Source organism: Spea bombifrons, chromosome 8, assembly GCF_027358695.1.
Source record: "Spea bombifrons isolate aSpeBom1 chromosome 8, aSpeBom1.2.pri, whole genome shotgun sequence".
Lineage (NCBI taxonomy): Eukaryota > Metazoa > Chordata > Amphibia > Anura > Pelobatidae > Spea > Spea bombifrons.
Window position 1 is genome coordinate 26,154,055 of NC_071094.1, and position 13,422 is coordinate 26,167,476.

The 13,422-nt window shown below is 39.1% G+C and overlaps 1 protein-coding gene across 1 annotated transcript in view; it reads right to left on the reverse strand.

Moving 5' to 3' along the window:
- Positions 1 to 13,422, reverse strand: part of ATRX (ATRX chromatin remodeler) — a 56,121-nt gene that overhangs the window by 18,690 nt on the left and 24,009 nt on the right. The window contains exons 16-22 of the mRNA XM_053473439.1: positions 13,250 to 13,391; positions 12,851 to 12,960; positions 11,658 to 11,804; positions 10,708 to 10,885; positions 3,408 to 3,545; positions 2,386 to 2,561; positions 1,874 to 1,991 (exon numbers count right to left, since the gene is read on the reverse strand). Coding sequence (XP_053329414.1) covers positions 1,874 to 1,991; positions 2,386 to 2,561; positions 3,408 to 3,545; positions 10,708 to 10,885; positions 11,658 to 11,804; positions 12,851 to 12,960; positions 13,250 to 13,391 — 1,009 coding nt within the window. The remainder of the gene's footprint in view (positions 1 to 1,873; positions 1,992 to 2,385; positions 2,562 to 3,407; positions 3,546 to 10,707; positions 10,886 to 11,657; positions 11,805 to 12,850; positions 12,961 to 13,249; positions 13,392 to 13,422) is intronic.

A 13,422-nucleotide genomic window follows, 5' to 3' on the forward strand; every position in this document is an offset into this window, starting at 1 on the left:
TTTCTTAGGGCAATATGGAACATTTAAGGTTGGCTATTCTTCCTAAAAGTATCAATATGATATTTTTTGGAAATTTTGCCAGCACTCAAGACACAGCGGATAAAGTGAAAATGTTTTGTTTGTTTGACAGTCTGTTTGGAAAGATTATAACTCCATTACGCTACTTTAAAAATACGTATTCTGAGTTTCAAAAACCCGAATTCAAAACATCTCGCTTGTTCTAACAAACCACTTGTAATGTGAAATGCAGACGCATACGGAAGTCAATTTATCATCGAAAGACTGGCAGAGAACTTTATCATCACTTAAACAGCAATTCATTTACTTCTAGACTGTAAGCTGGTTTGAATAGGGGGCGCTTTAACTTTTGCTTCAGTTTGTACAAATTTGTATGCCTAGTTTACAAATATAAACCCAATAGCTGCTGATCCTATTAGATTAAAACAGTCATATGTCAAAATGTAAAAAAAAAAGCGTATTTTTCGGGCAAAAAATAAATTACTAAATGCAACTGAGAACAAAGTGTATTCGTGTATCACACGAAAAAGAAGGTAATATTTACAATACAAGATGCTGCAATAAAAACATTTAATGGAAATTTAAAGCGAAAGGAAGAGGGGGGGGGCAAATGAGCCGCTCTAGAAATGTTTTAAAGTTACAAGAACGTTAAGGATTTATTAGATTACTTACTCAAATACTTAGTTCCCGAGGGCAACTAATGTAACATGATTTATTTTTTTTCAATGGGTATCTTAATACCATGAAATCCAGCCTAATGATAATAGTCTGCACCAAATTTGAAAGAAAAAAAAAAAAAAAAAAAAATCAACTGGCAAGTTATCTAAGGCATCCTTAACTATACAAACACAAGCAAAACGGCTTAGTGAATGGTGCCCTTTTGTACCCAGATTTAGCATCTGCTGTCCATCACGCCTTCGTAGACGTATGATATCATTCTGTTTTTAAATTAATCCTGTTTAAGAAACTTCAGAGACTAATTCCAACAAAAGTCGGAAGAAAACTCTCCTAGAATGACTATAGTAATTAGTTCAGACCCAACATACTTAGCGCAAAGGGGGAAAAATAAGATTAAAGAAACATTTTCATCTTCTGGTGTCTAGAAATGTCAACGTAGAAAGTGGTTAAAAAAATATATAACCTGGTTAGCAAGATAATGGTTCTTCGATGGGTATTATCAGATTGTGCCGAAGAATGATTTCACCGTAGGGAATGCATGGTAAATAATGACAGGCGAGATGCCTGGATGTCACAATCAACCATGCAGGGTACCAGAAAGACATTTTATTGATATACTGGTAAGATTGGCTGCTGAGATGATATTCACATAAGTATTTGTTGATTTAGCGGCTTGTAAAGAGCCACATATGTTCAATGCTACCAACTATAAGCTTTCAGGAAAACTAAGCAGCGTGTTAAGGACAGGCGACACGCTTTAAATGGCTTTTCAGCTATTTGTGATTAAGTATTAAGTTCATAAATACATTTTACTTCAAGGTGGTTCCTATGTTAAGGGAGGGCCTCCCAACTGTGGAACCAGAAAAGGCCACCTGTGCCCATGAAAGCCACTTGTGAAATGATCACAAGAACAGTGGATGATCCACAAGAGATTGGAAAACACACTGGTGGAAAATATGATGTTTAGAAATTGGCACACAGGCAAAGTGATCTATCCATGAACGATAGTTGTTTGGACTAACAACTTGATCCAATCTTGGCAACGGACATGGCATTATCCCGGCAGAATGCTCGGCATCATTGCTATGCACACAATTTGTCAGCCTCCAGTTTCTTCATAACTTTACTTAAAAAAGAAGAAATTGCATTTAAATTAAGAAAAAAGTGAAAGACCTACCTGTTAAATGGTCTAAGTAGTACTGGTAGAGCTTGCACTGAATTGGAGACATCCTAATCGATAAAACGTATTCATGCTTTGGTGGTAAAAACTTTGTTAGAGCGGTGTAATCTCTCCTCTGAAATGCGAAAGACACAGACAAGCATAATTCAGTATATGAACATTTATTTATAACATTTACTGCTGTAACCTTATCAACATTCAGGTACCCGTAAAGCCGCTGTGAAACGGATGTGTTTGCCCAGCATGCAAAGAAAAAACCTTGTAAAGTACCTAACTAAAGACAAACACACAGTTAAAGAAGAACAAGTTACCATATGGAAAGCTTTCCCTTTAAACTTCTATGCTGCCACTGAGCTGTTAAAGAAGGGGTGTTCAATGAGCCCCAAACATAACCCTTTAATATACATGGTACAGACACAAAGCCTTTAAAGCTAATTATGTTAACATATTTGGTAAATGAATATTTTTATCACTAACTCGTAATTCAACTAGTTTTAAAGATAACTCGCCTGCACACATCCAGCCAGCATCTCATAGAGAATGTGAGCGCGCTTCTTCATTACTCTGACATCGACCATCGTGGAATCCGCGCACTGGCCGTTCTGGATAGGATTTATAAAGCGATTGCGGAATTCTTTTACAGAACCAAGCAAATTCTCCTTGATGAAATTAACCATGCAGTGATCTGGAGAAAGGGAGACAGACTTACAATCAGAAACAATTGATAGACTGCAAATTAAGTAACATTCTTCCTCCGTCCAAGATCCATTGAAACCGTATGCTGAATATCAGTTGTATGGTTTACATAAAAAACAATGTGTCCAGGTGGCTGCAAATCAAGTCTAAAACAAGCAGACATTTTCAGTATGATATTCTCTATTAAACAAGGTAACAAAAAGACAAAATAGTGCAAGTGGACATTAACAGGACACTCAACCTGCTCTTACTAAACAAGTGTTGGTCTGATTAAGCTCCTTGTCACTGATGTCACGAGTCCTGCCCAGGTTCACAGCTATGATATATCTTCAATGACTGTATTTTCATTTGTAAAAATGTAAATGTTAGGTGGTCTAAATGTTAATCACCCTATTGGACAAAAAGCACATTTGCAATGCACACTGACTCATTAGAAACAGGTTAAGTACGCAGCGTCATAAACCCCCCCATAAATCTGGCTTTACAAATTCATTTCCTAGACATATTTTTTAACTGACACATACCTGCTCACTGCTATGTGGTCTCAAGGCGGCAGCCATGCCCGTTTCATCGGGTATTAGTGAAGCAAACTGTATTTAATGTAAAACGCTGCTCATGTAAATTACCTAGCAGTTGCCTCCTGACATGGGATGAATGAATGAACTCAGATACCCAGGACTGCGTGGAATGTGCTTGCATGAGTATTCAGAGGCACTCAGAGCGTGCCGACAAAAAAACATTACGCAGGCTCCAGGAAAGGGTGGGGAAGAAAATACCCAGAGTATACCTTTACAAAAAAAGCGTTATTTAAACAGATGCAAATAAAAAAACTCACATTCAATAAGGTTATTTTGCAGAGGGGTGCCCGTCAGGATGACCCTCCTCCTTGTTCTTATGGAATTCATAGCCTTGGAAATAGCCGATAATTCATTTTTAAGAATGTGTCCTTCATCACAGATTACAAAGTCAGGACCTAGATATAAAACAGAACAATTATGTTGAGATGCATACAAAAAAAGCCATTTTAGGCAGAAAAATTATTTTGTATCTATTCTTGCTAAATAGTCTTAAGATATTCTCCAATGTACACCAGTAACAAGACATACATCTCAGCTTTAAAATAAACAATTACTGCTTCTGAATATACTCTGCAAGTAAATAGAGTGATAGACAAATGTAGGAAGGCTTCACAAACCAGTTTAATGTTTCGTGATTTTTTTTGGTGTATACATACAGACTGACAGTGACTTATCCTGGCCTAGGCCAAATAGGCCCAGGGCGGCTGGGGTAAACCTGCTGCAAAACTTAGCAACTTGGGAAAGCTCAAATTTTACATAGTAATTGGTATAAACTAAAAACTGCCAGCAGGTGAAAATTAACTTTGCTATAAAAAGTATTTTTCCCCATGACTCAATTATATCCTTTTTAAAAACTAAAACAGGATTAAATATTTTTCAAGAAAAAGGGTTTTTTTTAAAGGCTAGGGCTTATATAACAAATGTGTACTCTACCAATTTACCAAATACTGCAATTTTATTTTTTATTTATATAGCGCCAATCAAACTCTATTAAAGTGTAAGTGAACCCACTTTAGAAGTCAAAGTTATCTTATTTTCCTATTTTCAGATGTAGTGATCTGGCAGCTTATGGGCTATAGATGTGCTGATGACATCACTATGTCTTGGCCAATCAGCAGAATGCAAGAGCTAACCAATCTTTTCACTGCCCATGTAGTGAGAACCACTCACTTTGGCTCAGAGATGGTAGAAGGGATCCAGTTAAAATCAACAATCTTGGTTAAAATCAGAGCACTCCAGGAGCAGTGACCAGATCACCGACTACAAATAGGCAGTGCTTTTACCCTGGCTTGTTTATATAAAATGGTTACATTTCCTGGAAATAAAGCATTTATTTATTTAGCTCATCAGTAACTAAGTCTGCCAGAGTGCAGCCAGACCCGAAAGGGGTCCCCCCAGACAGGAGTGAGTGCAGCCAGACCCGAAAGGGGTCCCCCCCAGACAGGAGGGGAGCCAGACGCGAAAGGGGTGCCCCCCCAGAAAGAAGTGGAGCCAGACGTGAAAGGGGTCCCCCCCCAGAAAGAAGTGGAGCCAGACGCGAAAGGGGTCCCCCCCCAGAAAGAAGTGGAGCCAGACGCGAAAGGGGTCCCCCCCCAGAAAGAAGTGGAGCCAGACGCGAAAGGGGTCCCCCCCAGACAAGAGTGGAGCCAGATCGCGACAGACAGGAGTGGAGCCAGATCGTGACAGGGACCCCCCCCCAGACAGGAGTGGAGCCAGACCCGACAGGGGTCTCCCCCAGACAGGAGTGGAGCCAGATCCGACAGGGGTCCCCCCCCAGACAGGAGTGGAGCAAGACCCGAAAAAGGTTCCCCCAGACAAGAGTGGAGCCAGCTAAGTTTTCATGAAAACATGAGTTCTATATTGTAAGATCCTAAGCACTGAACAAAAATCCATAGGCCTACTTAACACTGAATATGTTAAAGGGTTAATTCTGAGCATAGCCTTTCCCACTTCAATTATTGCCTCATGAAATCCACCAAGTTGTAGGAAGCTATTTTATCTTCGTTTAGAGCTCCACACTACCAGCTGTTGGCGTTAATGTGAAATATCTTTTCAACATTAGCACCGGATAACCCCTAACCACATACTGATATCCAAGCGTTTGCATGTAGACCCCCTCTACACGGACACAGTCATTAGGAAAGATCAAGCTGTGTTCTTTATTCCTTCACACAATCCCAGGGGAAAGAGATCCGGCAAAGGGAAGCATTTCACAGTTTTATGACGTGCAAAGTAGTAAAAGAAATGTACTTTTTCACTACTAAGAACGGCCGCAGTTGATACAAACCGTGGATTTCTGAAGCACCCCCTCAATGGCAGCGTAAAACTCAAAGCCTTTGGGCCTGAGCTAAGACAATATTAATGAAATAATGTTATTCGAATAAAAATTAACAAGTGCAATCAAGCTACAGGTTATTTTCTGTGACTGAGAAGAGTAACAAGTTGCTATCGCACAGCAATGAGGAATTGAGCTAATCAGGAAGGGCTCCAGGAGACCTCCCTTAGCTTTAGATATTGAGGATGTTTGTAATTGCGTTCACAGCAAGGAAACCATTCTCCACCCCGCTATTAACCCAACAAAGGAGACAAGCGGCTGCAAAACACAACGTTGGATGATACGGCATGAGAAATTAGGATACAATTTCATAAGAAAAATGGACTTAATATCCTTTCTATGATTTGAAAAGTGTCTTGTTCTGTTATCCAAAATAACCACGACTATGTATGTTGAGACGGCAATATGCGACCCTGTGTTTGCCATCTTCTTATATTCATACAACATACATTTCGGTAAGATGTCATTCAGCATATATTATCTTGTGAACATTTAGCGTTGGCTAATTGTGTTGAACATACTGTATATGAAAAAAAGAAGCCTTAAATTAAAAGAAATAAGGATACAAAACCAATAGGAATTACATGTATTAACCCCCTTCAGTCCCAGGGGTTTTTGGCACCTCAAAGCCCAGAGCAGTTTTGCCATTTTTGCAGTATGTCGGTTCAGCGATTATTCTCTTTCCCTGCGAATAGTGTACCTATGTAAACTATATATTGTTTTTCAAGGACAGAAAGCTTTCTTTTGATACCATAGTTGGATGATTAGCTAAAAATTTAGGATGAGAAATTGAGTAAAAACTAGCGAAAGTTAGAAAGAAAAAAAAAATTATATATATATATTATATATATATATATATATATATATATATATCATTCAGGGCAAGAAAGTGTTTACACAAAGGGTTGGCGTAAGTCACTGGACTGATAACGGTAATATGGGCCTGATAAATCTATGGAGTGCGGCTTCCTTGGCTCCTGAGGATTTTGTCATTGGGCCAAACTTTTTGTGCTGTCTTGTACGATCTCAGATTACCTTTCAAAAAATTAAATAATTTTAACTGAGCAAAACAATAGACAGATTTTTGGGGCCAAAATGTATTTTAAGCTGCATAGGCTGCTGTATAGTTATTAAAGCTATATCACTTTCTATGTAAATGGACAATGAGAATCTGGCATACTTTAAGAAAAAAAATGGTAGTCCTGATAAGTACATTATGCCTCTTTACCTCCTACTTACTGAGTTTATGCGTTTCAGCCACACACATTGCCAACGTGTATAAAATGAAGCCCATAGAAAGCCATCTCCATAGCAAACATTAGCTGTAGAACGGGTTTTGTATGAAGTGCTGAGTGCCAAAACATGGCGCTGTCATACGAGGACACCTGTGCCACAATCCAGTTTGTGAAATTTCTGCCCCGGCCCACCGCAAGTGCCATTATTGTGAAGTGGAAGCGTCTAGCGGTAACCGCTCAGCCACAAAGGGTTAGAGCACACACTGGATGTCTGAAGGACGGATGCCAGGAGAGCGGTACCTACCTGAACGCAGAGCGCCTACATTAAAGTTTGGTGGAGGAAGGATGATGGTCTGTGGGCCGGGCTAGACCACTTAGTTCTAGTGAACGGTGATGTTTATGTGACGGCATACAAACACATTTTGGACAATTGTTAACTTCCAACTTTGTGAAAAACATTTGCACATAGGCACTTTCCTGTTCCAGCATGACTAAATGGGAACAAATTCCCACAGAAACTCCAAAATCTTGTGGGAAGCCTTCCCAGAAGACTGGAGGCTATTACAGCCACAAAGGTGGGCAAAACCATATTAATGTCTGGTTTTGGAAAGGGATGTCCAACAAGCTCATAGATGTCAAGGTGCCCACATACTTTTGGGTGTTTACTAGAGATTTACAGATTTGAAAACCAAGTGCAAGAGGTTACACAGCTGTACGTATACATAGTATAACATGGGAAGATAAATACACTTAGAATCATCATACATAGATGGAAATGAAAGACCAATCACACAAAACACGAGTGGAAGTGGCTCCATGTAGACTGCTCTGGCTGCTCTAAGCTTGTATTTTACTTTGAAGATGGAAAGTGTAAGGCTGAAAACTAAACGTATCCTAAACCACGAAGTTCTAATATTTATATTCACTCTTAAATGCAGATCCGATCGCAAGTTCCTGATTGAGACTTTCCCCACTCCCTTTCATATTTTTAATTAAAATGGTTCCCAGCAGTGAATATTTTCCCATTTAAAGTCACAGCAGTGAGCCAGAGTAACACTCTGCAGCCACCTTCTACAGACGGTCCGCTTCGCTGCCAGCTCTGACTCACGACCCTAACAGGATCCAAATAATAGCACAGCTGCACTTTAGCCTCGTCTCCTGCGGCCAGAAACTACTGGATGATAACCGTGCGTTATGTCTGCTTTCTGCGACTACGCTGCGCAATGTCGGGACGCTCTATAAAAATACACAAAAAGCACAGCATAGGAAAATCCATTAAACTCGCATCTCATCGCAGGTCAAATTCAAAGCAATGTAATGCAGGCACATGAAAAATCACTACTTCAAGTCTTAACAAAAGTGATAATGTTTATCGTAGGGGGAACATAAGGGTGTCTTCACCAACACTTTCATAATCTCTAAATTAATTTGTAGCACTGCTGGGAAAACATAACAGATAAAAGGCACAAAGCCCCCACTGGTTGCTGCTATATATTTTCTATATTACTGTCTGGTCTGCCACTAAAGGATATTAATTTGGGAAATGCGACATAAAACATCCCTTTCTTCAGTGCTGCAGTTATCCGCATCCTAAGGGGACTTTCACACCACAATGACTCAAGCTTGAATGTTTCATCATTATTCCTCTGTGTTTTATTGTACCAGCCAAAGATTAAAACTATTCAAAGGTTTCATTTTAAACCATATTTATTGGGGCATTTACCTGGACATTTTAAACTCTCTCATACGATGTGCAGCTGATATGTTACTGTTTATAGTAAATTACTATTTGAAATCGGCCACTGATATAGTTTATGTGAATAAAATTAAAACACAGTATAGGCGGGGTGCAAGTAAGGAACCCTACCTAAAACTGCACTGTGAGCAACTTTGAGCTGTCACCGTGTGTATTAGAATGTCTCTCCTCTCCTGGCTTTATATTTGTATGCACCTCTTTCCATCTGCATATCTGTGATTTGTCTTTGCCAAAAGTGAACTTACAAAAGTATTCAAATTCATGAGTTCACCATACATGAGTCAAACCCGAGCAAGCTTCTCCTGTGAGAAGAGAAAGCCTAAGAAAATTAAGTTACTTTATTTCAATGAAACTAATCATGTATTATGCAGTGCCTGCCCTATTAGTGTTGGCCCTACACAAAGCACAGTGAAGCTGTGAGTTGGAATATTCATGTTAATTCAATAAACCCCTAAAACTTTACTCTCTGAATGTGATGAAAGGCAGCTACTCCAAAGCCTTCACAAAAGATGACAGACGCCATAAGCATCCCGAGTAAGAAAGAAAGAAAAGTTGAGCACTGTTGAAATGTTGGGAGTTCTGATGGTAACCTTCCTGATTTTACCCATCATTTATAAAATCCACACTAAGCTTTCAAATGAATAGCTGCACGTGGATATGTGCAAAAGCCTGTTCTCTTGACCTGGGAATGAATTTATCATAATAAATCTGCAGTCAATTCCCTAATGACATGAAAATTAGCAAAAATACAATAAACAAGACGACCCTACAGCAGAAATGCGTTTTAAGCCATTTGAGGGTTGTAATTCAATAAATACAGAGTACCATTTTAATGATTACAGATTAAGTCTTGCATATGACTGAGCAAACTCAGATAATTAGATGCAAACCACAGGCCAACATATATAGTAAACAATAACGGATTGTGATGGAGCAGACATTTTCCCCAAACTACCATCAAGGCATGGACGCCACTAAACCTCTGAAGGTGTGCTGTGGTATCTGCCGCCAAGACATTCGTGGTAGATCCTTTCCGTTGCGAGGTGACCCCTCCATGGATGAACCCTGGTGCCACGTGTTCTCCAGTTAAGCAATGCACATGCGCCCATGATTCATCAGACCAGGCCACCTTTTCCATTGCTCCTTGGTCCAGTTCTTATGTTCACGTGCTCATTGTAGACACTTTTGGCAGTGGACAGGGGTCAGCATGGGCACCCTGACCGGTCTGCGGCTATACAGCCCCATATGCAACAAAGCGCGATGCACTGGCACCTTTCTATCAGAACCAGCATTAACTTTTTCAGCAATTTGAGCTACAGTAGCTTGTCTGTTGGATTTGACCACACGGGCCAGGCATTCGCCCCCCCACGTGCATCAATGAACCTTGGCCACCCATGACCCTGTTGCTGCTTCTCCTTCCTTGGACTACTTTTGATGGGTACTGACCACCGCTGACCGGAAGAAAAAAATGTACCTTTATGAGTCAAAATACCAGAAATAAATTATAAGAAAAGTATGATTTGATGGGGTAAAATTGGCCTGGTTTAAAGATGTCCCTGAAATGGACATGGCCACAGACTGACCAGATGTCAAAATTCCAAACAAAAAAAAGAAAAAATCTTCACCTTCCAAATGTGGCCTTTTAGCCATCAAACAACCCATACGCATGGGTGCTATCATTGTACTCAAGAGATGCTGCTGAATACGCATGTAGCTGTAGCTGCATGGAGCTGTAAATTCATACCTAAAGTATGTGTGGGAAAAATCAAATCACAAAAGAAACTACCGCAAACTGACAACAGCTGGTAGTAGAATTAGTCCATGGAAAGAGTTGAAATATTAGGATTTGAAATATCCTGGGGTATCTAGTTTTCAAACCTATATGGTTTGATTGGGGTAAATTGAATAGGCTGGCTTTAAAGATGTCCAAAATAGGACATGGGGGCAGGATGACAAGAAAAAAAAAGGTTTTGAAAAAGCAGTATTCTACTTCTGCTTATGGTCTTATAACTTGCAACAAATACATTCTGTGTTTTGTAAACTCATGGCAAATATTAGAATCTATTTACATTAGCTTTGTAGAAGAGTAAACACTTTTCCAAACAAAAGTCAGAAAACGTGCTTGTTTCCCCAGATGAGTAGTGCAGAAGACATAAGATTACACGCATCACTTAGTTCATATGATGATGTTAAATGCATCACCTTAAGGTTATGTTAAAGTGAGACCTCACCTGGATCAACTAGAGTCTTCTGATATATTTCCTTTAGTTTCTTACTCTTTACACTCCTTCCTTGAGTGAGGTTCCGATACATTTCATAACCAATAATCAAAACTCCTCCTCCATCATGCCACCGCTGCATTAAGAGGCCTCGCTCCTGAGGACGCTTTACTGTGGCAAGCTCGATAACCTGAAAGAAAACACTGATAACTTAAATACAGGCAGCAAACAGATACGCATTTACAACAGGCATAAATTGCATACAATCTGTTGCTTAAAGGAATGGCTACTAATTCAATGAAGCAAAAAAATGGGTGAGGGAGATAGGTAAATGTTTTATGAATTAAACAAATCTTATGTCTATAAAAAAAAAAAGTAGATATTGCCCCTCTATACCTTCTCATACAAAACAAATTAGAAAGATAGCCATACCCATACCATCCATAATTTTATATAAACATATCTATGCATACAAAAAATATAACTCCAAAACAATTTGGACAAAGCACATTTCTACTGTCTCTTATATAGCTCTAACTCACCTGTAGAATAGGCTGTATAAAATGTATTTAAAAAACAAATATGCAATAACTACTGAACTGTTGAATAGTTCATATAGCTCAAGTTCTTTAAAGCTTTATCAGACGCCTGACATGTCTATGATTGCGCAGGCTCACTTGTACGCTTTGTGATTTTAACTCAAGTCTATTTTTGTTATTTCTTTCAGACTGTAAGACTTCAAAACATGGGCATTTTAATACATTTCCCAGATGAACACTCATGAAAGACTATCCAATTTAAATCAAATTAAGGAAATACATAGGTTCCTGCAAATACGGAACCAGTACCAGGCATATGTCACAACTGCAAATGAAGGTCTGTGATATATACTTATAGAGCTGTGTATGGCAACACTTTGGAGAGCCATGTTAACTAAAAGAAATAGATACAAAGAGCCAAACCTCAAGCTTCTCATCATCCTCCATGCCCTCTTGCCATTTTTCAAACTCGTTGACCCAATTCAAGACAGTGTTCAAAGGACAAACGACAAGAGCTGTGCTGAATTCCAACTTATCGCACAAAAGAGTTGTATGAAGAAAGGTGACCACCTAAAAAGAATCCCAAATAAAATATCACGTCAGAGAAATCTCCAACTTAAAAACATAAATACTAACAAAAAACATTTCAGATGTATTTTCAGTTTACCCCGTGACACGGGGTCATTAATTCTGTGGTAGCATAACCCAACGGATAACTCTCCTTCCGCGATAGCAAATGTGTATGTAAAACGTGCATTGCTCAATTAAAATAATTAATTATCGGTAGGTGTAAAACACTTGGTATATAGCTTCACTTTAAAGCAAGCTGGTGGTATTTACACCTATGGGTAATTGTTTATAATAAAGTATGTTTAACTTCACTGGGGGGTGGATATCTACTGGTGCAAGCCTGTTGCATTTCATACACTAAGTGAATTTAAACATGCATGGCGAAGGGAAAAGACAAACCAACACAAAGTACAAGACGAGGGACAAAACGCCTAAAGTTTCTACAGCCGTTTGGAGTTTATTTTGTGAAAACAGACCTGAAAACAAAGCAAACATCGTTAGACTACAACATGTCCCAGATTACAACATGCTGGCCAAAAGAACATTGAACACTTGGAGTGCATGTAGATGGCTCAGATGTAGCATGTTAACAAGAACAAACGAGGAAAAAGGAATGGCACTATAATGAACTAAGTCACTTGCAGGCACTGACTTCTAACTACAAGACAGACAATCTGTTCTAATGTGGTCAGCTTAGCTCTAAAAAAAAAAAAAAAAAAAAAAAAAAAAAAGGATGCTCAAGTCTCAGACACATGTATTGCAAAGTGTGTCACCTCGTTAAAGGCACAGCATTTTTAACAAATTTTTGTACGCAAGTGAGCGCTTTTAAATAACGTCCTTGAATATAAGCAGATCACTGAATTAGTTCAAAAGCGATGGAAAAAAATGAACTGGAAAATAGACAAAGGTATCAAGTAACTAAAGTAATGAATAAAATATGTAGGTTGGTTAAATAATAAAAAAAAACCTCAAACCCAGAGTCCTTGGGGATAAAATAGATTATTAGTAATTTTTGCATTAGTTGGTGGATGATATCCAAATCTTACCTGAAGAGTCTTCCCAAGACCCATACAATGAGCCAGAATACAGCCAGAACCTTGTTCTTTTTTGGTTTTCTTTACAGACTCACAACAGCAATCCCACATAAACTGAACACCTGAGGGGAAAAGAACAGACTGATGACCTGAGCTGGAATCTGATAATACTGTGTATAACGTTACACATGCTGGACATTGAGGCAGCAACCGACACACAGGGACCCAAACAAGTGTTTTATGTGACACGACTAGAGCAGAGTGACAAGCTTGTGTCCAGGTTGCATCAGGATCAGTAATGGAAGAATAGTGTACAGAGGGGGGGGGGTTGTTTTATGGGGTGTAGAGGGTGTAACGATAAAAGAACTAATGTATCAAAGAACTCAAAATGAATGGCTTCACATTTCTTACCGTCCACCTGGTGAGGTTTAAGTTTTGTAACCATGTTCCTATGAACCTGCACCAAAGGTTCCTTCGTCTCTTCATCTTCGTCCAGCACTAGTTTTGTGGTAATTGGACATTTCACCGGTGAAGCATCTTCAACGACAATGACCTAAACGAAATCAATATAAATATATATTTAC